This window comes from Haliotis rufescens, unplaced genomic scaffold, assembly GCF_023055435.1.
Source record: "Haliotis rufescens isolate VD_foot unplaced genomic scaffold, xgHalRufe1.0.p SCAF_5, whole genome shotgun sequence".
In the NCBI taxonomy this organism is placed as follows: domain Eukaryota; kingdom Metazoa; phylum Mollusca; class Gastropoda; order Lepetellida; family Haliotidae; genus Haliotis; species Haliotis rufescens.
This window is the reverse complement of record NW_025964223.1, coordinates 16373405-16400817: the sequence shown is the minus strand read 5'-3', so window position 1 is coordinate 16400817 and position 27413 is coordinate 16373405. Positions and strand designations below refer to the sequence as shown.

Here is a 27413-nt window from a genome sequence, read left to right as displayed (position 1 = left end):
CGTCCTTCTTTACAGAAATGGCATTTATCATAGGCAGTTTGGCAGGGTATATAGGTTTTAACAGGGAGTCTATATGTTTTAACAGGGAGTGTATATACGTTTTATATATTCCCTTAATTAAGTAAGTTGATTATATCTATTTAAATAAACAGAGTGCTGCCAATACAAATTATAACAGCAGCTGGGGTATCATTACCATGGCCAGCATCACAGAGTCATGTGCGGGTCAGCTGGTTGTAGTTAATGCCAGAGAATGGCCGGTTGGCCACTGAAGCTTAACTTTGTGGATGAGGTGCGGGATACTGCAGGCTGACCATGTATGTAACGTAACACGATACATGGCAGTCTGACAGTGAGGGTTAAAGATAGTACGCTTTCTGTTAGTCGAGACTTGACCCTCGGACAGCGGCTAGGCAGGTTGGCTCTATCACGCCTCAGAGATCCTGCTTGGCCATACTACTATGTAGTTATATAGATATAGTAAGATCAAGAATAAACGTTGTGGACCCACAGACGGACTTGTGTGTTGTAATAAGAGAATTATCCGGTAGAGCACCAACGTCTACCTAGGATACATGTACTAGATAAAAGTAATACTTTACCATTTAGCGTTAAACAAAATGAGGACGTTCGTATATATCTGGCCATGTACATGTATGTAGAACTGATTAGATCTGCCTGTGTAAAGATTTGATGTGTTGGTAATCTACAGCTTGTGTTGCATGTATATTATAAATATACACGTCTACAATTTTAAAGTGTTTTCATTTCTGTCCTTGTTCAATTCAGCTAAAGTATCACATTATCCCAAAAATCGAAGTGTTAGAAATGTCTGTGTTGACAGATCATTGTACCATTTGATTAGCATTTTTTTCCCCAGTCGATTTGTTTGATTATGACACTAATAACTGGAGGTAAAATATTTCTGCTGGGAGTGAGATTGCTTGGTAGGACGTCAAAGAGTCATATGTCAAATTCCACTACATCCATGTCAATGGAAATAACGAATGTACGGATGTGAGTGAAAGGTTTAATATATGACATGTGTCAGATGAGGTAAAATAGGAAAAGGACATTCTCGAGGTGATGGCACCCGAATGTTTGTTTGTTTGTTGTTTTTTAACGCCGCAATCAGCAATATTCCAGCTCTATGACGGCGGTCCGTAAATAATCAAGTCTGAACCAGACAATCCAGTGATTGATATCATAAGCACCTATCCGCACAATTGGGATACGATGACATGTATCAACATGCATCAACCAATTTCATGTTATTTAGTGCTGTAGAAACACGTGGTATTGTTTACACTACAACATTGTCACGCCTACTGTGCGTGACGTCATCAGTGTATGTGGATGACGCCATCCTCAGTATATGATAGAAGCCGTCATGACTTTGTTTCTTTGTTTTTGGTTCTGCACCAATATACGACAGGTGTTACCATTTCATCAAATGCCAAACATATCATAACATGTAAATAGCTTAACTCTCATTTATATCTATACATATAAAATAAGGCCTTTGTGGTTTGTGACATGGCAAGACTGAGCTCTAGTGTAAACCAACGTGGAAATAAAGTTCCAGATATCTGTTAAAGGAAACAACTTCATTTTGTATACTATTAAAATACCAATTTCACAGTTGTGGAGTATCTTTTATCCCCACTCAGCTGTTCAGGAGAACAGTCATTAAAAAGACGTGGATTCTTTTGAAACGTGGCGTGCAGTACAGATGTGTTACCATCAGCTCAAAACTAAGACCTGAACCCACTCTGTTAGTCATTCACGATATCCTTTTATCACACCGCTTATGTTACTTGGTATTTAGAATACAGGATTAAACGTCGTTATTTACAGAAACAATGAAGGGTATACACATATAATTACTGTTAGCATCACTTGCACGCAGCAGAATATTTACAAGTTTTATGTCGTTTATAGTTTCAACAAAAAACGTAAACACACTTTCGTGTCACTTCATTGTATGATCAAGACACGATTGTTTACAAGCCGTAGTCGTTTTACAGGGTCACTAATGTGGGGTGTGCGGCAACAAAACAAACACTTACGTTTTTTATATACATAGTGAGAGTGGCGTGTGCTACCGGCATAGTAGGATATGCTTACCCTTTACGGGAACACCTTGTGTCTACAGAGGTCCATTCATCTCATTAACATGTAAAACTATATTTATTAAGTTCCCAATATCTGCCAAGAATAGGCATGCATTCGATACTTCAATGGGATCAGCTGGAGATATTTTCAACTTTTATAGATAACATTTTTACCAATATTAGGAATATGTGAGTTATCATACCTACACCACTCTGTTTAATACACAAACATTTGTTTGTGTGAGTTTTGTTTCCTGTTTTTGTTGCCTTTACCACAGGTTTAGTTGTTGTTTGTTTGCAGGACACCAACATTTAACAAATGTTGCATGTTGCTACTTACACTTCCTTCTATTGAAATACTGTCAGTCTCGAAGCAATAAAAGGTTGGTAGTAAACCGCACACAATATTTCACAGCAGCATAACGGCATTTATCGCTGAAATATTTTCAGTCTTGAACTTCCTATTGCAAATAAGCGTAGCCTTCCTTGAACCAAGTGGAAAGTTGTCTGACAGCGTCCTTCAAAGCGGCCACATTCAGTGAACCCTTGGTGCATGAAGAATATTGTAGGACTGTAGTCGCAAACAGCATTATGAATAGTAAATATAGAGCGTGTGAAGTAGACTGTAGCCACATTGACAATACCTAGCATTATATTATGGGCGGAAAATATCTGACTTTAAATGAATGGGGGTGGTGGGGGAGAGAGCACACTAAACACGTCTTCTTCAAAATTTTATTCATAATAATTGAAAAATGTTCAGATTAATGATCAAACTGCACTGTCCGTCAGGTATTTCTTAATGCATTATTTTTTATGTCAGAATCTTCACAAGTGGAGGATGGACAGCAACACTTGCACGTTATGAAGTTGTGGTGGAAACAAATATGACAGGACATTTCAGTAATAATCTAAGGCGAACATTAATCCATTATATCCAATAACCTCGTTGATGATAATTATCGATGTTAGATATTTCACTAATCGATGTGATCATGAATACTTTCAGCTAGTGTGTTACGACCAGTCATCACAGACCCACCAACCATAGGAACAGGCACTATTTATATCAGCTGGACAAATACAGATGTCACTGGAGGATACTCCTACAGCTACACGGTAGTGTGGTCTCCGGGATCTCCAGGATCACCAGGATCACCAGGAACTGCCTCTACACAACAGAAGACCTACAACATTCAGTCCCTGTATTCAGGAACAGTGTATACAGTCACAGTTGCACATACCATCACACAGTACGGCAGGAGTCAGACGATTACCTCGGTCCAAAGGAATATTACAACCAGTAAATGTGACACTTACTTACATTAACTACAAGTAGCTAAGTTACTGTGGTGGGGGTATTGTTTGTGGGGCAGGATAGATATGCTTATCCTTTTCTCGAACACCCGGTTTCATCACTCCATTCGTGTAATCTTGACTGCTATTTTGCCTTTTACTCCCATTGGGATCTGTTTAGGCGGATAATCGTGACTGGTTATTCTCTGGCATTGACGTTTAATATTTAAATCGTTGTTTTCACTGCTTGACTCGAGATCAAATATATCTGCCTCTACACCACGGAAAAACTACATCATACAGACCCTGTTTTCAGGAACTGAAGTTGCTATCACATATATCATCACACTGTTTGGCAGGAGTCCGACGATTATCTCGGGCCAAAGGATATTTAGGGGGGGGGGGGGGGGGGGGGGGAGAGAGCTGGGTATTTTGCATGGAGAAAAAAGCGTGCAACAATGTACGTTTTCTGGCAGGCAAATTATATTTTTCAATAATCCGTAGCATAATTATTTTTCAAGAATTGTAGGGGACAATTCAAATTGATTCCAGGAACACTACTACCCACCCCCACCCCCACCCCCACCCCCACCCCCACCCCACCCCCACCACCACCCACCCACAACCCCACAAACCCCTCCCCGCACACACAGGGGACCCACCCAAACACAAACCCCACCCACTCCACCAACCCCTCCACACACACACACACACACACACACACACACACACACACACACACACACACACACACACACACACACACACACACACACATATATCATCACATGTCGAACTAATTTATTATTACCGTCTACCATTTTGTTATGAGCGCAATCGTACAACCTAACCAACCTAATCATTGATTTCAGAGATCGCCTACAATGAACCTTGCTCACAACTTGGCTTGTGTATCGATGCCCGTACCAACTGTTACAGTGGTAGTTGTCGCTGTGATCAGGGATACTACCGAGCTACGGACTGTTCCAGCAGTAAGTGGTTAATACGACTATATGTATCTATATGTAGTATCCATTCAACATGCAGCATCGACATCAACTAAACATAGCCGCTTGCTTTCACTAAACAAGTCTTCTTAGGGTTTGCCTACATTGTTCTTGTTTATTCTTCAAAATTCAAATATTCATGATATTCAAGTATAGCTTAAAGCCATTTGAAGCTTGTTCAGTGTCCTACTAAATACCATTATTACCCCACGTGGTGAATAAAAAGGTGGTGAGATACCACATGCGTACGTCACATGTCTGCAGCACAAAATCGATATCAGACCGCCTCCGAGGTCTGGTGGTAGAGGGTCTGCCCGGAGAACGGAAGGTCGTGGGTTTGATCCCCGGCCGCGTAATACCAAAATTCGTTTAAAGATGGGCTAAAACAAAGACTGGTCGGCTCGGAGTCAGTATACTGTGTCTGAGTGCGGTATTCATGTTAAATTGTGGCATGGTATCTCACTGGGTCAGCACTATAAATCGGCACTAGTCCGGACTAGTACAAACAGCCACGCACACACGGATGGACGTCGTTATATAGGTGCAATTATCTTGAACGCGATGTCAGCCCCTTGTCGCCTCACCTCACCTAACAAAATCTATATCCTTTTCCAACTTTAAGTTGTCACCTCGATACTGTCTTCCATATAAAATCGAAAGATTTCTACATTAAATATTCCATTTATTTAAACACTATTTGTTCGTCACACACTTCGTGGAATGGTGGAAAATGATTCATAATGTGTCATGTAATTGGGAGTCCAAAACAATAGATGTGTGGCGTGCTTTAAACACACACACACACACACACACACACACACACACACACACACACACACACACACACACACACACACACACACACACATACACACACACGTATTAATCTCGATTCATGAAAGATAGTTGACTTCACCAGTGTGTGCTGTTTCTGTTCATTTCAACACAGTTGAAAAACTCAAGCCTGCCTCTGTGACGGCCTACGTAAAGGACACAACCACCATGACAGCATCCTGGACAGCTCCATCTAACGCCGTCATTACCGGGTATGAGGTGAATGTTACACCAGGGGACATCACTCCAATCAGTGTGGACAGAGACATCAGGACCACGCCCATCACAGGCCTGACGCCGGGGAGACAGTACACTGTGTCTGTGAAGACAAAGATCACCTACATGTACCTGCAGGGACGCGATGAAAAGACGACCGCTGTACTTGCAGTACCAAAACGAACAAGTATGTATAGTTCACATTGACGTTTTTCTGTTCATTTGTGGTTGGGATACAATCACACCTCACCGCATGATCACCTCACCTCATCTATCTTATTCGACAAATATTTGGATCAGGTAACAAGCATTTATGTGTGTCTAGTAAATCTTTTTTAACAACAATAAGTTTAGCTACGATGTATTTGCTATAGTATTTTTCACAGCTACAACACCTCAGTTGGGGAACTATATCTCAGTCTTGTTATGTGAGATAAAGTGTTTTTGCATCAAAGGTGTTCGTCAAGGGTTATAACTTCTGTACCAGATGGCTACACAAAGTACGTGATCTAAACTACCAGTTGTCGGACTTTACTATGTACTTTCCTGAGAAAGTGTTTTCCAGAATATAACATTTGTTACATTTGACCACTTTCTTAATGGCATTGTATGTTCAAAACTTTCGGCCATGGGAGCCGTGCTAATTTACATTCATCAGAGGGGAACACAAAGTACGTTATCTTTACTATCAGTTGTTTGACTTTCATTTTGTGGAAGCCTCGGTGGCTGAATAGGTTAGGTGCCTCACTTTGGCATTGTGGCATTTTTAGTACCAAACAGGTACTAGAATCTGTACTTAGCGGAGAAAGTGTTATCCCATGTATAACATTATGAGTTATTTATTATTATAGAAAGAGTCACTAACTTTCTTTGAAGAAACAATAAGTGTAATAAGTGTAATTTGCTTTTAACGCCGTTTTATTATACAACACAATATTTTAGTTATATCACAGAGTGTGAGCCAAATATGACGGGACGCCTGGAATGACGTGTGCCTTAGATACCTCATACTTTGGCATAAACCCAAGAGAACACGGAAATGGTGCTGACAAAGCAAGAATCATAACTCTGTGTGTGTGTGTGTGTGTGTGTGTGTGTGTGTGTGTGTGTGTGTGTGTGTGTGTGTGATCCCAGATATGTTCTGTCAGTGGGAGTTTGGGTGAGCGTGACGGCAAGGGCAACAATAATATTGATACGTCCTCTTGTGTGGTAGAGACGTGGTCCGCTGCTAGGTGTGCCCAGTTTGGTGTAATTGCTGAAGCTGTATGACAATTGTCAGTCGGCTGAACCCGAACGTTCTTGCAATATAGAACTGTGTAGCCCCAATCATAGACATCCCAACACTCCTCTCTCTCCGCTCTGCTTATAACCTTGGCATGACTTTACTAGCATTGATGTATTGGGAACCAACTGCATCCTTTTTATACCCTGCATTTTTATTTTGATATCGTGCTATAATCACAAAAATCTGCATTTTTCGCAAAATGCACAGACCTCAAACAGTCAGATGTTGGGTGTGTTTGGTCAATTGATTTCTACCTGTTAAATTCAGTTTTCTTTCCAAGGTATTACATCTATTCACAATCTAACAATGAATAATCTCTTTTGATCGGCAGTTTATATTATACAGAGCTGTAAATGTCCCATTATAGATTATACATGTATGTTGTAAATGGTATACCCGCTTAAAGTATTTAGTATAGTGTATGTAAAATAACTGTTGTTTACCTGCTTGATACCCCGTCCCAACAACTTTCTAGTAAAGGCGCAGTCCAACGTCCCAGACAGCTACTATACAGCAGGCGAGTGAAATGATAAAATCTGTAACTGTTTTCAAGTGACCTGAAGTGTTCACCTAGCAGTGAATGGGTACCCGGTAGGATGACACGGTTGTTAACCTTCTAGCGCCTATGCATGTCTCTGAAACCACCTCCAGGAAAATGCAACAGAAGAATGCATGTTTTAAAGCAAGACCGACAATGTATTTCGTCTCTCACAAAAACCAATCCCGATCGAAATCACAGAACAGAATTCTTATTATCCGCTTCATCCTGTGAACTGGAAATAGAACAAGCTTAAGATGTTGAACTGAAAGAGAACCGTATATGATATGGGTTACTTGGCATTGTACCAACTGACCTGGCTGTAAGCATTAGCTGTTTGTAAATATGTAATCTAATGTGGCTGTAAGAGTAAAGTCCTGCACAGAATTAAGATTCAGTGTTTTCACTCTCAGGATTTGATAAATTCCGACATCTGGTAGTCTAGATCACGTTCTTTGTATACCCCTCTGACAAGTCAAAATTGGCACGGTTCCCATGGACGAAAGCAGTGAATACGCAATGTCATTTAGAATGTGGTCAAATGTAAGAACTATTATATTTGGGATAACACTTTCTGGGTTCCCTGTGGAGGCCTCAGTGGCTGAGTGGGTGTAGATCGCTGACTTTGTGTGCTGGCGATTTGGCGCCTCACTCTGACAGTGTTGGTTCGAATACCGGATGAATTTATACTTTACTGAGAAAAGGTTTTCCCAAATATACCATTTGTTACATTTGACCACCTTCTAAATGGCATTGTGTATTAACATGGCAAAATTATTGCCATTACTTGAACTGTTAATCATCGTCTTGTAAAAACTCATACAAGTTGGTTAGCGCATCACCTTCGGCCTCAGTGTGTACAGACCCATTTAGTTCGTAAAATAACATACATCCCACCGGGGACATATGCAACTCACATTCTTGCATAGGTTGTTATGTCCACGTACATGTGAATGTGTTCGTTATACATGACATCAACTGGTAACTACATAGACTCTATATATTCGTAGTGTGTGGGCTATAATATGACTTGAGGTCGAGGCTAGCGACTAGAGTCTCTGGGGATAACGTTCAGACTAGACCATAGATATGGCCATATTATCGGGGAAACACTATTTCCGATGTAACTGTCATTTGATATATAATAAGTGTAAATGTTCAAGGTCAGAATCACTTAATTCTAAATCTGTTTGTGAGATCCATGTCTCGACAGCCATTTACAATCAAGTTATTGGTGGGACACCAAGTCATCTCCAGAACACTCCCACCATGCTACCACATTTCAGAACCGGCTTCCATCGTGGACCTGGACAGCAAAACCAACAGGACAGCTCCAGATATCACCATTGTGTTTGCCAAGGCCGATGGGGATGCAGACAAGTACATTGTGACACTCAGTGGGCTGGATGGAGATACATATAACCAAAGACATGAACCTCCCCACGGCAGTGGACAGGACCTAATCTCTGTCGTCTTCACTGGTATTGTCCCAGCTGTGTCGTACAACCTGACCATACAAACACAGAGTGGGAACCTCCTTAGTTCACCATATACCACTGTGATACTGGCACAAGCAAAACGTAAGTATTCTGATTTTTTTTGCACATTTTTGGTGCAAAACACTTAAGTTTTTGAATTGTAACGTTTAATCTATGAATGATGTAACGTTTAAAACGGAACATCCAACAAATTTTCGAATTGTTTCTGATGACCTTCCAAAACTGTACATTTCAACCATATGTTATTCAGCTATAACTGACATGAACACTCTGTGTACATGTATATGCTATAATGTTATAATCTGTTTGTAAAATCATAATTCATACATCATTTACAAATCATTCATCCATCGTTCACCTCAAATCAGTTATAAAATATATATATATATATATATATTTAAGAATTGACCTTCACTTTGTGCGACGACGTTCATACAATGTTTGGCCCTCACTCTATGAAGGTTCATACTCCAATGAACTCACACAAAGTGAAAGTCAATTCTTATAATTTTTTTATCACAATTTCTTACCTCAAAGGATGTAGGCCAAGATCTAAACACAATTTTATTTAGTACGTGTGACTTCACATGTTTACACTGACAGCCATACAACAACCAGCTATATCGCGGAGTAAAATAGTTCCTCAAAAAGAGAGGTGACATGGGCGTATGGATGCACAACTTGCTCTTCAGAAACATCTTAAGCAGCACATGTGTTCAAATCATATCCTCATTAGATGAGAAAGGTCTGTAGAGAACTACCTCAGTAAGTTAGTCACAATGACAGCGTCGTAATACATTTACATCATGTACAAGACGTCAAAATGGCCGACACGATAAACGTGACGGGAGAGATTTCCGAAGTTGGTAATGAATCTGTGGCGGTTACATGTGTTAGTCATCACTGATCAACTGGCCGATCATTGAAAGGTGAATAAAGATGCGTCAAACAGACACAAAGGTAAATACATGGATTGCTGGAGACGGTCCAGGGTTAGAAACTAACAGTTTTTGTCTACTAGTCCTTATGATGATAACATATAGCAAAACCCTTAAAACGGGCAAATTTCTACTAGTCCTTAGGATACCTTTACTATTGGGCAGTTTGGTAAGGACTACAGGACTAGTGCCAATTTCTAACGCTGCGGCACGGATCGAGTCGATACTACGATAGTTTAGATGTGCATTTCTTCGTTTGTTCATTAGGGTGGGCCGTAGCGAGGATATTCGTGAACAATCATGCAGTCACGCTCCCCGCAGTTCTCAATGTATACTGAAACGCTGAGACCAAGAATAAAGGTTCTAAATGATCAGAAAGAACGCTTATGCATGTTTTCGTTTTAGGGAATTCCCAGGGGTTTCCCCAGGAATGTGGAAGTAGTCCGTCAGTGTTTACGTCATTTCAAGAACACGGTTTCGTGAAAAACGAATGAACGTCAAATTGTGTCGTTCATACACTTATGAACGTCAATTTCGCGGTCATGTGACCGACCTCTCGTCCAATGGAAAAGCCGTATATCGTGTAAACTTCAAATTAAAAAATTATATATATATATATATATATATATATATATATATATATATATATATATATACGAATGTATGTCATTGGCATAGTAATTTCATGTATGCTCCGTTAAAAGTGTACTCAAACTCTTTACAATCTAAAAGAACTAGTCTATATTCTATGACACCGCTTTTTGTCTTAAAATAAACTTTTATGTAGTTATCAACATTCTTTACGCACTCAACACTGTAATGGGGCAATGAAAATCGGTTCATCGTGAACAGTCTAGCTTTATATTGATTATGTAGCAAGTACAAGTTGATTATGTCTTCAGCTGCCGGAAGAGTTACCAATCTGACGTCGTTTGACAACACTTCCCGCTCTATTGCTGTGGAATGGCACAGACCACTCAACCCTAACGGGGATATCTATGAGTACATTGTTGACGTGAGGACAGGCTCTCCTTCAAAGTGTGTGAAGCAGATCATCGTCAACTGCACTGAATGTAGTAGAAATATGGTAAACAAGCGTCAAAAATATGTACTAGATTCACTGTTATGTAAGAGTCCGTTACTCATTGCAAACAGACACTGTGCTCCCACTCGTCATAATGTAACACTTAAATTTCTAAGACGTTCATCTGCTGAGAAAAAACACCATCAAATATATAACATCTGCAGAGTGCAGCGTTTACAGTTTGATTCTTGTCAACAGAGGCAAGGTATGTTTCCACATTATAAGAAGTCTTCACAAGATGCTGATGACATACATGTTTAACATTTGTACAGACCATGCCACAGCTGGAATGTACAACAACCATGACAGTGGTGATATCTCAGGCTGACATAGATAAATACGCCCACCTCATACAGCACAATATAACAGGCCTGAACCCTGATACATCCTACAGCATAAATGTAGTAGCTGTCAATCAAGAGGGACAAGGAATGTCATCCCAAGTTAATGTACTCCTACCCGAGGAAGGTGAGGCGAAGTTTGATTTTTTGCTTATGAATTATGTGCGTTTGTGTGTCTGTATGTGTGTTTATGTCACTGTACGTGTGTCTGTGTTTGTTGTAATGTTACCTGTGCAACTTTCAATGTGTCTGTTGTTGTAAAACATGCATCATTTTATATACTTGAACTGCACAGAATATTAGTTATGATTGTAAGGCCTCTGGCCCGTATGCAAATGAACATCGGTGTCAATGAGTAACACTTTCAAATATTGAATGACGATATCGGCAGTGTGAATGCCTTTTATTACTTAAAACCATATCATATGTTATTGCCTGATGTAGACAACAGATATGATCATGTTATACAATTGGTACATACAGTTCATAACAACCATACAGCGTCATAAACACACATACCGACATCTCAGAAAAACAGATATCAATCTAGTGATTAGATTGCGAAATGCTTTGACATTCAGAACGGTTAAACATTTCTCTGGTCCAAACAACCTTTTTATATTCCCTATCCAAAACACACGTTGAGCTTTTGTTAATTCAGCTTCCTAAGATTTAATAAACGTGTACAATTAAATCTCTTAAACACTTACGTGAAAGCCGGTCGCGATTTGTCACCAACGTATTATGTAACTTACACACCCAAAACCATAAAACCATACCAATATCCGAAGATCCATTTCTCACTGTTGAGTGACATGAAATATTTTCCTTGGGTATTCCAGTTCAGTGCATTTTGTTCATCTAAGCTATTATCAATTGCATTATATTGCAAAATTTGAATATATTGCAAAAGTTGAATTTACATCGTGTTGAATGCAACCCATTCACCATGTTAACATTTTATTATTTAAAATAAAATATTATTTATCATATTGCTGATAATCCAAACATTGTAGCCATAAAGCAGGATAGGTTAAACCTCTTTTCTCTAATGTATTTTGAAATAAGTTTGCTTACTATCGTTTGTCACCTCCAACAGAGCCCTTGTTTCAGGAAGCTAAATCTGAAATTGCACTGTGCAATTCAAGAGGGGAGATGAAAATCAGACCCAAATAGCGATAGTTGCTGGTTCTTTTAGGCCGCACCTCTCGTGAAGGCCAATTATTCCCCCGTCTGAATGTGAGGTGTTTTGCATATAATTCCCACACATTCAATTGTATTGGGGCTTTCCGTGTTAATCATGCACCTTTATTACACAATCACCCATGAAGATCCGGGGTAGAATAGGTCTTCAGCAGCCCGTGCTTGCCGTAAAAGGCGACTGTGCTTGTCGTAAGAGACGTCTAACGGGATCGGGTGGTCAAGCTCGCTGACGTGGTTGATGCATGTCATCGTATTCCGATTGCGTGGCTCGATGCTCATGGTGTCAATCACTGGATTGTCTGGTCGATTACTTACAGACATCCGTCATATAGCTGGAATATTGGTGAGAGCCGCGTCAAACAACAAACAAAGAAACAGACAAATAATCATTAAACAATAAAAAATAACGATTAATGCTCTTTGATAAAAGCATGAACATATCAATGTTTACCACTAAAAATAATTAATGTGATAATGAAAAAACAAAGGACATATAGTACGCAGTATAGAATGAAGTACAGATTCCGACTCTATATGCTTAATAAAGAATGATTGGGCCGGGCCTCCTTTGCTCTCTCTCTCAAGTAGATAAATTCTTCACCACTCATACAAAACAGATATATTTCAGCTGCTGGTAAACCTACAAACTTCACGGCACGGAGCAAGTCATCAAGCGAGATAACTCTGACATGGGATCCTCCACAACCCCGACCTGGTGTCACAGAGTACAACCTAACTGTGTATGAAAAACAGGAAGAGGGCGACGGTTATGAACCGTTACAGAACATATCGTTTAACGGTCTGTTTGTCATCTATTTTAGTTTTATGTTGAATGCTGAAGTGGGAATTGTCTTTGATCGTAATCCTTATACGCTGATGACGGTATAATGCGGTGGATCACATTACCTCTCACCATTGCTTACAATGCATGGGAAATGTCATATTGGTGCTTTGTCACGCTTTATAAATATCACAAATTAGTGGAAGATTACACGATTTCGTGACCAGAGGCATTACGGGTCTAATGTTGTCTGTATGTACTTGATTGTGTCCAGTCAATACGTTGTAGGATACCGCCATGCATGGTATTTTGACAGATAGCCAACAAAAAGATATTAACTTTATCATGCATATAAATTTTGACATAATGGAAAATTATACATGCAAAGCAGTCGGATCAAAATGTGCATACACTCCTTAAATCTATATGGTATGTGTTTAACATTTTTTTATGAGTTGCCTATGGCTCGCATCCCAAATTGAGGCTTGCTTGTTTGCGTCATACTCGTGCAGCTAGAGAGCATACACGAGTCCCCTTTTGATGTTATCAATGGATTCCACCAGGTTGTAAGTGCAATGGCTTCGAGGGATCCACGGCATTCTGTCGGCCTGTCCTCATTTCGCCTACACCCTTATCAAAACAAATTTACAGCTGACTGCACATAAGTCAAGTGCTGTGTTACCTCTAAAATAATGAACTGACCCAAAAGAAGGTTAAACGGACAAGACAATCTTGAAGCTTCATACATTGTTTAATAGCTGATATTTACATTATGCAGTAATAATAATAATGACTCATGATTACTGTAGCTTTAGTACATATCCAACGGCATCAAGAAATTGCATTACAGTTTTTCTTCCACTAAGAAGCTGTGTCTTTCAATTCTTTCGTCCCTTTGTCTCTCAACACGAGCTCGGGGTCTGCATGATCCTCCAAGATCAATTTGTTTCCTGGAGCGTCTGCCTGCCTTTCAATCTTCTTGATCTCCTTCAAGAACTGATAGATGTTAGGGTGAGATCGGGGCATTCTCTTTTTCAGTCCACAGTGGAACCCTTCCAGATGGTTGTTGGATCGGGGACCGGTGTTGTCGTGCTGGTTCCAAATATGGCAGGGGAATCTAGCGTCGTCATCTACCCATGTGCTGGTGACATAGTCGTTAAAATCACCAATCTGTTGATCATCAGGTCCTTGCTCAATCACCTCAACCCATGCATTCTGTACCTTGTCAAGTGGGAGAAGTGGCAGGGCTGCGGCACGTCGAACATGGGACTGAATTGCTGGATTGTTCGTGTATTCTCGTACAAGACCTCTCTCAACTACCTGACGCCACAAAGCTTGTGAATAGTGAAACAGACAACCCCTCACATAACTATCAGGAAAAACCTCTGCAATGGCACTTATGACTGCTGACTCGTAATCAGTCTGAAACACCTCTGGAGAAAGTTCAGTACCAGTTCTGGTTCCTACTGTGTCCTTCAACAACCTAAATAGTCTAACATATGTCTGTTTGGTCTTGTTAGGAAGCAACGAAAAAGCAACAGGATACATTTTACCATTTACAAGACAATGAATAATATACACTTGGAGTCACAAGCTAGGACAAACAAAAAAAGTACCATCCATAAACAAACTGTCAGAGTCACTCATGATTTCTAACATCTCAGTGGTACCAAACACCAGTAGTCTGTCGTCTTCCCCGTCATTGATGCACAGAAAGTCTCTTCCATCTTCTGTCTGTGTCCACGTTCCTTCCAAGTTGACTGCTGCTCTGGTTTCTGGAACTTGTGGAATAGTCTTGGCTCTGTTTCTGTACAGGGAAGCTTGAACACTTGCAAAAGAAGGGGCAGTCGCAGCTACTTCTTCATCAAGTTGATCCAGTTCTGCGTTGTATATCTGCTGTACAGGAGAAATGTCGGTCTGGACACGCTGCTTGAGTCGACCATTGACTCTGATGTGTTCTTCATTCTCTACAGGGGGGTGGTTGTGAGGAGTTGTAGACACGACGTGTTCTGCAATAGTGCTGCGTCTACCATTGCAACTTGTGTGGACACACTTCCAGTGAACAGCAACTTGACGCTTGACATTCAGTCTGTATCTATAGCCTGCATAAAATACTTGCTGGCCACGTCTTTGTGATGTTACAAACTCCGCTCTCTGAAGATTTGCCATTTTGATGCTGACTAGTAAGCTTACTTACTTAGTTACTTTGGAGATTTAACGTGCGCTTTCCGACTGATGCGTATTTCGCACACGGGACTAGTAAGCTTACTTACTTACTTACTTTGGAGATTTAACATGCGCTTTCCGACTGATGCGTATTTCGCACACGGGCCCGGCCAGGCCATTTAAAGTGCTTCCGAAAGGGGCGAAAGTGGTCTGTGCAACCCAAGAGGGGGGTTTAGGGGTTGCTTATATAGAATTTGGGAATTTTGAGATTTGGAATAGATGCCGATGGGGTTGGGGAGGAGAACTAAGGGAGCTGGGTATGGTGGATGTTTGTTTGTTTATGTGATTTTGATTTGGTAGGTTATTGTGTTTTTAGATGCGTTTTATTAGTTCCGTTTTTATTAAGAATACGCCTAAGGCCTTGAAGTTTTCTAGTTTATTTTGTGGGTTTAGTATTGCTTCTAGAGTGAGAGCCTTGTTTAGATTGAGGGTGGTTTGTAATGCGGTTCGATGTGTTAGGTAGTGTGTGCAGTGGATGAGTGCGTGTTCTGGGGTTTCTGGTTGTTTGCAATGTGGGCAGTTACCTGTAGTGTGTTTTTTTATTTTTTTTAGGTGGTTATTTAGGTTGGTGTGTCCTGTTTGGAGTTTAGTGATTACTCTGTCGAGTTTTTTTGATGGATGGAGAATGTTTGGTTTGGTTAGTGGTTTGCTGAGCACTTTTTTGATTTGGCTATTTGAGTTTAGATATCGGTTATGCCATTTTTTGTGATTTTTTGCTTGCTTACACTTTTAATTTCTGATTTTGAGATGGGTAAGTTTAAGCTTATTTCTGGGATTTTGAGGGATAGTTTAACTGCTTTATCGGCGTTTTCATTACCGTATATTCCTACGTGGGCGGGTATCCACAAGAAGGTTATTTGTTTGCCTGCCTTAGTTAGGTCGTTGGAGCTTTTAAGTATTTGATTTATTAATTTAGGTCGGTTTTTGGTATATTTGTTTTGGAGGGCTTGCAGTCCACTTAGGGAGTCGGTGAGTATTAGGATTTTTTTTGGTGGTTTTTGGATTCTTGATTATCGAGGGCTGAGGCCATGCCCATTAGTTCTGCCGTGAATATTGATTGGTTGTTTGGGAGTCGGAAGGATTGTGTGGTTTTAGTTGGTTGTGTGGTATGGACTCCGAAACCTGTGTGTTTGGAGGTCGGAATCTGAGGATCCGTCCGTGTAAATGTGACACCAATTTGGCCAATTTTCGTGTATGTATGCTAGTGTGGTAGTTTTAGCTATGTTTGGGTCGGTTTTTTTTTTATTTGGCTAGCTAGTGTTGTGTCTATTTTGGGTATTTTAAGTTTAGGGGTGAAGATATTTGATTGTTTGCAGTTTCGTTTAAGATTTTTAATTTGGTGTTCATTTAGGTAGTTTGTTATTCTTTGGGATATTGGGGTAAGTAAGGGGTGTTTACGAGCTAGAGCTTGGTTTTTGGGGCTGATGTTTTGGTTTATTAAGTTTTGGATGAGAGGGTTTGATTGGGACGCGGCCCAGAAATTTAAGCTCAGCTGTTCCCTGCGTAGACTTAGTGGCATTTCTCCTGTTAAGGCCTGAAGTGAGGTGTAGGAGGTGCCATGTTGGGTGCGTGTAATTCGTTTGAGAGCCTGATATTGTATTGAGTCAAGTTTTTTAGACAGAGAGTTGTTTAGGGTGTTGTATATGGCGCAGCCGTAGTCTAGTTTTGATCTAATTAGAGAGAGAGGAGGGTGTCTTTGGAGGCTCCCCAGTTAGAGCCAGTTAGGCATCTTAGGGTGTTTAGGTCTTTACTGCATTTAGTTGTTAGGTTTTGGAAGCTGATAGGTCAGGTACATATATACCAATGCAATAATAACAACAATAACAGTTCAACAATTGAGCAGACATCTAATTTCCTTTAATTAAACCAATACTAAGAATTAACCAATTTGTAACAATTACAAACAATGTGAGAAGCGATGATAGGCTTCTTTACACCTTATTTATTAAATATGATTTATTTAATAAACAAGATTTACTTGCACATTCAAAACATGTAAGGATTAACAGAATGACCAAGTCAAACAAGAGTTGTGAGAAGTTGTCATAGGTTGTAAAAACTTCACTTTGAACCTCTATGCCGCTTGGATTAGATTACAGATTGGATTAGTTAACAGCCTGAGATGGACAATGCCCATTCATATAATAGGGATGAGGCAAGTAAGCATTTGAATTATTGTAGGCGAAATAAGGTGTAGGCGAAATGAGGGCAAGCCAATCTGTCAGCAACACTTGTAATACTATTCTTCTTTGCAGGATGCTTAATGAGAGCTATATTTACAATTTGTACGAATGTCTTATCAAGTAAGATGACCAAGTTGTTAACTGCCTTGGTAAATTACAACATCAGGCAAAACAAATACAGATAATTCACATTTTCTGTGTTTCAAAGTTACATATTCTAAACTAAACCTGTTATACAGTAATGCTTTTCAAAGCGATGAGTGATTTCATAATAATTTCATACAGAACCATCTCACTTACACAGGCTATCAAAAGCCTTGTTCACTTCCTGAACTTCACCTTATTTGGGAAGAGTTTGACTGCTTCAAATGTTCTTATTCTAAGAGTTAGCTCCCTTCCCAAACAAACGCCACTGTGTAAATTCCTCTGGTTCATTTTATAAAGTTGACAAATTAACATGGTATAAGGTTTTAATAGAGAGAAGTGTTTTGTGAACCATGAAATACATTTAGGTTTGTGCAGAACAGTCGCAAGTGATCTGCAAAACATGCTGTTAGATTATGAGGAGGGATGCGTATATGTTCAGCAGGGTTCTAGACGATATACTAAATGCATATTCGTGTGAATGATACCTACCTGGCGGATATATGGAGCGTCAGGCAGATATACACTAGTGCACTGACGCCCACACAATTTGCTCACGTTGAGGATGTAAATACAAGGTGATAACCCCAAACACAATGCCACGTGTTGCAGAGAGCGATGATTCTTGGAAGCAATCTTGGAAATAGTCGGCATTTTGAATGTTTGTAGGTTGAATTTATTTTTTTATTTTCTAACCTTCAACACCAATATTGGTTTTACCAATTTCGCGGATGACGAGTGTGGTCGGTTTGGCGCACAACTATCTTCGTCATTGTCATCTGAATGATTCCTGAGTAACATTTAACACAACTAGACATGATATTGTGTTTTAATATTTCCCTCAAAGCTGTTGGGAACTTTTTATTTCAGATTGGAAAACTAAGACGTATACCATTGGCTCTCCTTCCAGCTACTGGTTCTACAAGTTTGATATTGTAGCCTTGACATCCATTGGTGCTTCGGCGATTGTCAGCAGCAGACCTGAGAGAACGATGGAATCAGGTACTATAATCAGGGTGACTAAAAGGGGTCTCACTGTGGAAACAATATATGTGATCACCTAAAACATGATGAATGAGAACATTGTAGACACAAGCCACATACAAGACTTCAAGATTCTGATGTCACTCTGACACAAATAAGAACTTGCACAGTGGTTATCTTGTCATCAAGTTCAGTTTATACTCGTATTATTTTACAACTTCATTGCAACAATGCCGACTTTATTTGAGTTTTTTCTCAAACTGATAATCGAAAGTTGAATTTGTGTCAGTATATTAAAAATGTGATTGATTTCTCCAGAACCGACTGCTGCGACTAACTTCCGGATCACAAATCTTCATAATGAATTTAACAGGGTTCGAGTGTCGTGGAAGTGTCCCAAACAGAAGGATGGACGAAATGGAGAAATTGTCAACGCCAACCTGAATTTCTTTACAACCGTAAGATGAATGTGAATGAAAGACACTGGTAGTGTTGTGTTGTGAACCGAATGTTGAATGCTTTAACCACTAGGCTAACCCCCCCCCCCCCCCCCCCCCCCCCCCCCCCCCCCCCCCCACTCAACTCTAGTTTCATTCACGAGAAACCAGAACGTGCATTTTTGTACTTGTGCGTCACGGTGGGCTTACAGGAACTTTTACATGCGGGATAGAAAAGGATCGGGTGGTTAGACTCGCTGACTTGGTTGTTGAATGTCATCGTTTCTCAGTTGCGTGGATCGATGCCCATGATATCAATCACCGGATTGTCTGGTCCACTCAATTAATTACAGACCGCCGTTATATAGCTGGAATATTGTAGAGTGCGGTGTTCAACAACAAACAAACAACACAAACAAAAATATCTCTGTTGATATGTTACTGCATAGTATCTCAGTCCATGTGTTACTGGGTAATAGGGCTTACATGTACCTCCTAGAGTAAAGTTGGCTTCATTGAAAACCTCAACACAAAGCAATTGCAGGATCAATTTGAACTGAGTATTTTCTTTCCAGCAGCCGACAGTATATGTGGAACCTGTACGGAAGAACATTAACTTCTCAGCCGTAGGAAATGACTGCATGTGGGACGAGACTGTTACAGTCACTACAGAATTCATGTACGAGTTCCAGGTGGGTCATGTATGTAGGACAAGAAGGCGAATGGTTTTTTCCTTTAGTTCCATTGATAGAGGATAGTTTCAGGTCAAACAATATGTGTGCACATTAAGTGACCTGCTATTACTAGTCTTTCCCACCCCTTACACTTCTGGTGTCACACTCACACACATATGTATTCATCATACAAATAATAAGAATCATCTCAATACTCCTCTCCCGTTCATGATTATATCATCGTAGGTTAATTATGTTTAGGTTCGCCTCTACAACAGGGGCTTCGTTGGTGCTGTGGTAAAAACAAGTATCTACATACAAGGCGGACGTATGTTTCAATATTTTAATGAATACCAAATCTTACTTGTTTATGCTTTTGGGAAGAATGTTGAAAGCAAAACGATAGAATTTCAATTTACAATATATGTATCTTTATATTTACCACTTTTATAAATGTACTGCATTAGATGCATTTATGATGAAAAATCAAAATAATCATGAAAACACGTAATCTGACAGACATGTATATATTATCTTTGTTTGGTTATACATGTTCATCTATACGTACATTTAATAAAGAAGGTGCATGCATTCATCCTTTAATTGTTTCCTCGCAATTTCTTAGCCCCAATACAGACGGAAATTATCAACTCCGTGAAAAAGGGAACGGAGCAATCGGAGACGCCACCATTGCTCATTTGTCCCCGCTGTCTTCAGGATCGCACAAATGGCCAAGTAAACAAGACGGGGCTCATTGTGTGTCGAAAAGACTACAGTGGGCAAGACAGTAAGTTTTGGCGGTCGTCTCAAAATTTGACTGTTTTGACATATTTTTGTGAACTATGCGCAAATGCACAGGTGAACGTTCGATTACTAGATGTACCTGACTCACAAAGTGGAAAAAAGCTTAATATTTTGTGGTTACATATTTTGCAAAAAAGAGTTAACGCAGAAATAAAATTCAATCGAAATGGCCTCAGTCATTATGTCCAACGTCCATGAACATAGATTTTAAAGTTTGGTCGACATTTCATTATACCATATACATTTTGCATATCAATATACAGGAAATCTTCGTCAGACTACTTCTGCAGTGGATTATGACAATATGGCCAACTGGAATGCAGCCAATGCCCAGGATTTTGGTATTCCCTACAGAGCAACAAGAGATAACTGGCTTGATGGACTTAGTGGTACGTATTGATGATATGGAAAGCCTTGAAGACACTCATAATCAGGTCAACAGTTAAGGAAGGATAGCATTGAGTTAACCTCACACTGGCCCATATGTAGTCTTTTGAACGGGCTGCAGAAAAAAACACGGTTTAAAACGTAAAGCGACATATCCGCTGTAGTATTGTATTTTTGTATATATTTATATACTGTAGAATCAAGACAAACTTGACAATAGCATTAAGACTTTATTTTTACTGAATAGACATGGCTGCAAATGAGCCGTAATTTAGAAAGCAGTTGTTGTAAGCTGAGTATTGATATCAAATCGTTTTAGATTGGCTTAGTGCTGATAATAGTTTTATGAAATTTTATGAAATCAGGGCCCACAATATTTGGAGATGGCAACTGGCTTCCATACCTTCAGCGCTAATTACTGCAAAGTTTTGGCTTCCGTTGTCTGTTGCTAATCACTTATCAGCGCCAATCAGCTGTTAGCTTCCCTTGTTAGTTTCTACCCTTTGTCATTTTCCACCTTTTGTTATCTTATTATTTTGTTGTCCTTACCTATACATATAAATTTTATATGCTCTCTGTCTCATTGCATTCATTCACCCGATGAAGGAGTAAGCATTTATTCCAAAACGTTGTGTTCCTCATAATATAGAAGTTGACACCAATATATATTCTCTTCCTTATGTGTATCCCTTCTAAATGCATTTCGAAGAGGTCATGCTTGATGTTTAAATGTGCCTGGAAACCATTACCAAAATGTATTAATGAGTTTACGTTCCACACATGGTTTAATATCTCTGTATCTCTAGTATAACTATGTAAACGGAAACATAGTTTCTTCTCCTGCAGGACTCGGATTCTTTATTCGAGTATCTTGTGTCACATACCAGCTGACACAATACTCTGGTAAAGCTTCCGGAGCTTTTACATCAAAATTCAACTCACACTCGGTGTTGTCATTCCTGTATTTTGTTTTGTATTTACAGGAAAATCAAGTTTACTTTTCACTCTCGGAAATGAGGATTGCAGTGGAAACACGAAGAATCTCTTTTGTAATGGAAAACTCCCCACAGGAGAAACTTTTATGTAAGTTACCGACCATCTTGAATAGTCACAAAATATATATTTCATGAAGTGGTTTAAAGAAGTTTAAAATTCAATACGGACATGTTCTGTGTTTCCAGACATTCTTTTTACATAAACTATGTTGCAAGGATCTTTTTCGTTTCAGTGTGTATGCATTTTCTTGCACTAATTATGGATGCACCACAAGCAACAGAATAGAAATATCAACATCAGGTAAACACCAATTTGTACTAAACGTTTACTCCATGATGAACATATCTATACTTGAAGTGACTATTGTATTTTGTTTTATCGGTTTGATGTTTCTCCAAATGACATGTGTGTTTCAGCACCAGTACCTGTTGCTGCTGTGGTCGGAGGTGTAGTTGCTGCGGTAATTGTCATACTCGTTGTAATAGGCATCTTTATCATTCTGCGACGAAAGTAAGTGTGATTTGTTTCTAAAGCAGGCGGCCTAATCATGAAGCTGACTCAGCTAAGACATCGACTTAGACAAATATTACGACTGCCATATGAGCTATTCTTCAAGCTGTCTTAAACCTTTCGCAACAATACCTTACATATCACAAAAATATTAGCTGAGACAGGGAGCACTGTTGTAATGCCGGTAAATTAAATTTGGTGTTTCAAAATGACGTCATCGGTCATTCAGGGAATTCCCTACATCTTAAATGTTATCTAAGACGTTTGATAATCACATAAACAACTATTGAATATAAATGTTGATGTTATGATTAAGGATGGAGTCTCATGTTATTGTTATGTACAATTGATCAATGTAGTACTTACGTAAAGCTATTGTCTTTTATAGTTAGATATTTTATTGAAGATCAACATATACAATTCGAAATGATGATGCCAAAGGAAAACGAAAGTGTGAATACAACAAAATGCGTAAATAAGTAGCAATGCGACACATCGCAACACCAATTTTGCTTTTTTGGGGGCGTTCCATTAGCGACCTCGAAGCTATATGATGTATTGTTGCGATTTATACGGGATCTCGATGTTCTTTTCATTCCCTATAAAAACACCTGCAACCGAAATATGTGTAAACAATATTCAACTCAAACTACAGATAGTCTAATTGCTACACTGTGAATTGTTCAGCTGGTTCTGTCTCACTGAAGCGTGATACAACTTTGCTGTCCCGGGTCTATTAACAATCATAAGTACAAGCGAAAGCCTTTGCTATGCCAGTTGATTCAATATTTGTATCGATACTGATTCTATTTAAGAATTTAAGATAGAATCAGGTCATTTGTGCCTATCTTTTGAGCATCTTAAATTAAAACAAAAATTCAAGAAATTTCCCGTGTTGAAACTGACCGACTGCCATTTACAAGAAAAGATCACGGCCATTCCGATAGCATGCACATACGCTTCTAGTGTTACAACCGAATGAAATGAAAAAAGTATGTTGTTTCAGTTCCGTTCCCTATCTTAATATTTTTCGTTAACTTAGAAAAACTTCGAGAGTTGACGTTTCTCGCTACACGACTCATTTACGCCAATCTTGGCGCTAAGAAAGCTTCATGAATAGGCCGCCAGAACTTAGATTAAAGCCTGATCCTGTTTTGACAAAGTAAATATTTATTCGTAAATGTGACTGTGAAAGGCTAGATACTGAACAGCATTGAAAACGCACCACCATGAAAATGGATGTATTTTTATCCGGGCTTATGTAATATGAAAATATATAATTGAATGAGTAATATACGACGTTCTGGACGAAGCATGAAGAAGACCAGCTCGTCAAAACACATTCCAAAATGTTTTGTGAGCGACAACGCCAAAAAGCAACAAATTGCGTGCGCTACATGGAAAACGTGTTTTGTTTCACGGGAAGCATGCAGAATAGGGCTATAAAATACAGACTTTTAAAAGCCACATCACTTGTTGATGCAGACCTCAAGGGTACTAACACAAGAAATGCCAAGATTAACAGCAGAGGAAATGGAACGTGCCTTGGGCATGCTTCAAGTTGGTACGTCAAGTAGAGTCGTTGCACAACGTTTTCAATGCCATCATTCAAAAGTCCTCAGGCTACTGAGCAGATACCAACAGACAGGAACCACCAGAGATCGACCACGTCCGGGTCAACGTCGTGTAACTACACCACGTCAGGATCGCCATATTGTTCGTCGGCATCTTCGTGATCGTACACTTCCGGCTACCAGGACTGCAGCAACCGTACAAGGACGACGGGGTTTGATAAGCGCCGACACCGTACATCGACGTCTCCGCTCAGCTGGGCTACGTGCTCGACGTCCATATTTTTGACCAATACTCACTGATCGACATCGAAATGAACGTCTGCGTTGGGCCGAAAAGCATCGTCATTGGAGATTGCGGCAGTGGCATGGTGTGCTGTTCTCTGATGAGTCCCGTTTTCATTTACGGAATGCTGACGGTCGACTGCGAGTGTGGCGTCGACGTAGAGAACGTTACCACAATGCCTGCGTTGTACAGACAGATCGATGGAGGGGAGGGAGTGTCATGGTGTGGGGCGGCATCAGTCATAACCATCGAACAGAGCTCCATGTTTGTCGTGGAAGAGTTAATGCCCTTTACTACAGGAATAACACATTGGCAAATCACGTCACTTATTCTTTCATCAGCACCAGGATATGCACACCTTTCAGCAAGATAATGCAAGAGCGCACACGGCACGTGTTTCAACACAGTACCCAGCGAACAATAATGTGCCTCTGCTTCCATGGCTAGCCCTGTCACCCATCTATCGCTAATTGAACATCTATGGGAATACCTAGGTCAACGCCTCTCACGTCGTCCGCAAGTACGGAACCTGAGAGAACTTGAAGATACACTACGTCAAGAGTGGAATGCTATCCCACAGAACACTATTCGCAGACTTATTCGATCAATGAAAAGACGTTGCATGGCCTATGTTGCTGCCAATGGCGGACATACCAGATATTGACTTTTCATTTTAACCCTATGTGTTTTCCTCACACTGATGACGTAAATGTAATTACTGTGTGGTATTCCTGTTTCCTTTGTCGTCTTTCTTAATAATCCGTCTATGTCTGTTCTAATTGAAATCGATCATTGCTCAAGTTGTTCTTGTAATATTTCAAGATTTATTGCTGGTGCGTTTTCAATGCTGTTCAGTATATTATCATTTTACTATGCTATTTATTATCTCCATGTATTATTTGCAAATGTTTGTAAGCTATCCACTACGCGGATGCATACAGTTTGCACATCGGTTTTTCTATTCATACCTCAAAGAACCGAAAAACTCACACAGTTAATCCTTAAGTAAAGATTGCCACCTGCTGTAATTCATCGCCCGTCCTAGAGACACATTCGACTTTCAGCTTCAGAACTGGTCTTAACTCTCCACCACGAAGCCACAGCACATATAAACATTTGACTGAAATAAACATGATTGTAACACACAATGAAACACAATGTCCTCAGTAACTGAACATATTAAACAGTGCACCAACTCTTCGTTAGTCATGTGTTTGCCTAAAATAATTCTCATTTCTTATAGAAAAGCTCAAAGGGAAAGGCCTAAGAAGAACAGAGATCAAGTGATCGCAAAGTTTCACGCAGACCAAAATGAGATATATGAAGAGATTCCTGTTGCTCAGATGGTGACTGTCGACAGCAGTCGCAGTAATGAGGGTTATGTGAACTATGTGCCTGGACAGTACTCTCGCGACACAGATAATACGTACGACCAGCTTGCAACTTACCAGAATGTAGATGGTCATGATTACGGAAGGATAACTACTGAAACCAGGTTTAAATAAAACTACAAGTAGCAGTAGTAAATTTAATAACTCACATGTTTTCTGCAATGCAAAATGTAAGCTTAGAAGCAATACAATTGCTGTTTAGTTTGTGATTAGTATGTACCCTGGTGCATGAATATATATTAATGTGCGTAACCGGTGTTATGGCTGATACACACAGTAGACACAGGCTTTGCTGTACCATTGCTTTTCCATCTCTGATTGACGTTTTTACCTTTCGATCATGTTGTCCGATCATTTCAATGCATTTCAATTTGACATGGATTATGTACAAAATATACACCTCACTTTCAGAACATTTGACACTTTAATTTCAACCTTGATGATCAGTTTTGCCAAGTTTCATCTCTTTAATATGTCTCAAAGTATGTTTACATTGTTTGGACAAATAAGGTTTCTCATATCCATGGTGACGTTTCTTTTGCGGTTCAGTATACAATATAAGTATATGACATTGATTATGTGCAAAATATACACTGTGTGCTGTTGTCGCAAATCATTTCAATCAAAACCATTTCAATAATCCTGAAGAATCTCTGCGTAAAGCAGATGCCTTTGTCCGATTTCGACTGTCATAAGCATGTGTTGATGAATCACTCTCAAATAGTGATGATACCAGGTGTTCGTGAAAAGATGCCTCCCGTCACATACACTTGCACAGGCAAGTCAAGTGTTCACCTAAAAACACATGCACATATGGTACAAGTCAAAACAGGGAATTGGACACATCATTTTTGTCACGGATGTCTCAAAAGTTGCCTGTTTGAAAGTAATCAGGATTGTCATACGGCCTTGTGGATATTTTTTTGTCACTCTGGATCTTTATGCATAGACCTAAATATGAAACAGATGAGGCGATTTCACTGGTCTTTTTTTTATTTCTAGTACATGTACAGGTTGGTAACAGAACTGGCTATGTGGCCATTATACACACGCATATATAATCTATATTATGGTATTTTATGTTCACATTTCACTTTTTTTGTTTAAATATGATTTTCAATATTTTTTTCAAAAACTGTATAGTCAATTAGTGTCAGCGTTCTGACCCAGTCAGGGGTACGCCAAGTTTCGTGTTCTAGACTAGACTAGACAAGTTGTCGGACTTCAGTGCTGAAGTGGGTGAGATCGCTGACTTTGTGTGCTGGCCATTACTCTGAGAGTGGGGGTTCGAGACCCGGATCCCCGAAAGTCCTAGAATTTGTATTTTACTAAGAAAATGTAATCCCAAATATACTATTTGTTACATTTCACCACTTTCTTAAAGGGTTGTGTATTCAATGTACAGACAAGGCAAGTAAAATTGTATTGAGTACTGGTACTTAGGATTTAGTTCAGGTCGCAAGATAATTGGCATTTAATCGAATCAATTCTTCATCTCCAGCGTCAAAATTGTATTTCAGCATGAAGTTTAAGTCAATATTATACTTGGTTAAACACAACATCTGTTGGGAAAATCTGATGTTGTATCTTTTGTCAATGTATTACGCCTGTTTTTTTGGAATGTAATAAATGTGTTGATGTGACAATGACCTAATATATGTCATTCACATTGCCAGCGAAGTAA

At 39.6% G+C, this 27413-nt stretch overlaps 1 protein-coding gene across 1 annotated transcript in view; it reads left to right on the top strand.

Annotated features, from left to right (window-relative positions):
• Positions 1-27413, top strand: part of LOC125373069 (mucin-3A-like) — a 71648-nt gene extending 44235 nt beyond the window's left edge. Inside the window, exons 10-26 of the mRNA XM_048383903.1 lie at positions 3124-3417; positions 4283-4402; positions 5367-5654; positions 8577-8870; positions 10630-10814; positions 11084-11279; positions 12984-13154; positions 18560-18691; positions 18992-19131; positions 19686-19802; positions 20046-20112; positions 20410-20571; positions 20852-20977; positions 21959-22058; positions 22204-22271; positions 22388-22481; positions 25582-27413. Coding sequence (XP_048239860.1) covers positions 3124-3417; positions 4283-4402; positions 5367-5654; positions 8577-8870; positions 10630-10814; positions 11084-11279; positions 12984-13154; positions 18560-18691; positions 18992-19131; positions 19686-19802; positions 20046-20112; positions 20410-20571; positions 20852-20977; positions 21959-22058; positions 22204-22271; positions 22388-22481; positions 25582-25843 — 2816 coding nt within the window. The 3' untranslated portion in view covers positions 25844-27413. The remainder of the gene's footprint in view (positions 1-3123; positions 3418-4282; positions 4403-5366; positions 5655-8576; positions 8871-10629; positions 10815-11083; positions 11280-12983; positions 13155-18559; positions 18692-18991; positions 19132-19685; positions 19803-20045; positions 20113-20409; positions 20572-20851; positions 20978-21958; positions 22059-22203; positions 22272-22387; positions 22482-25581) is intronic.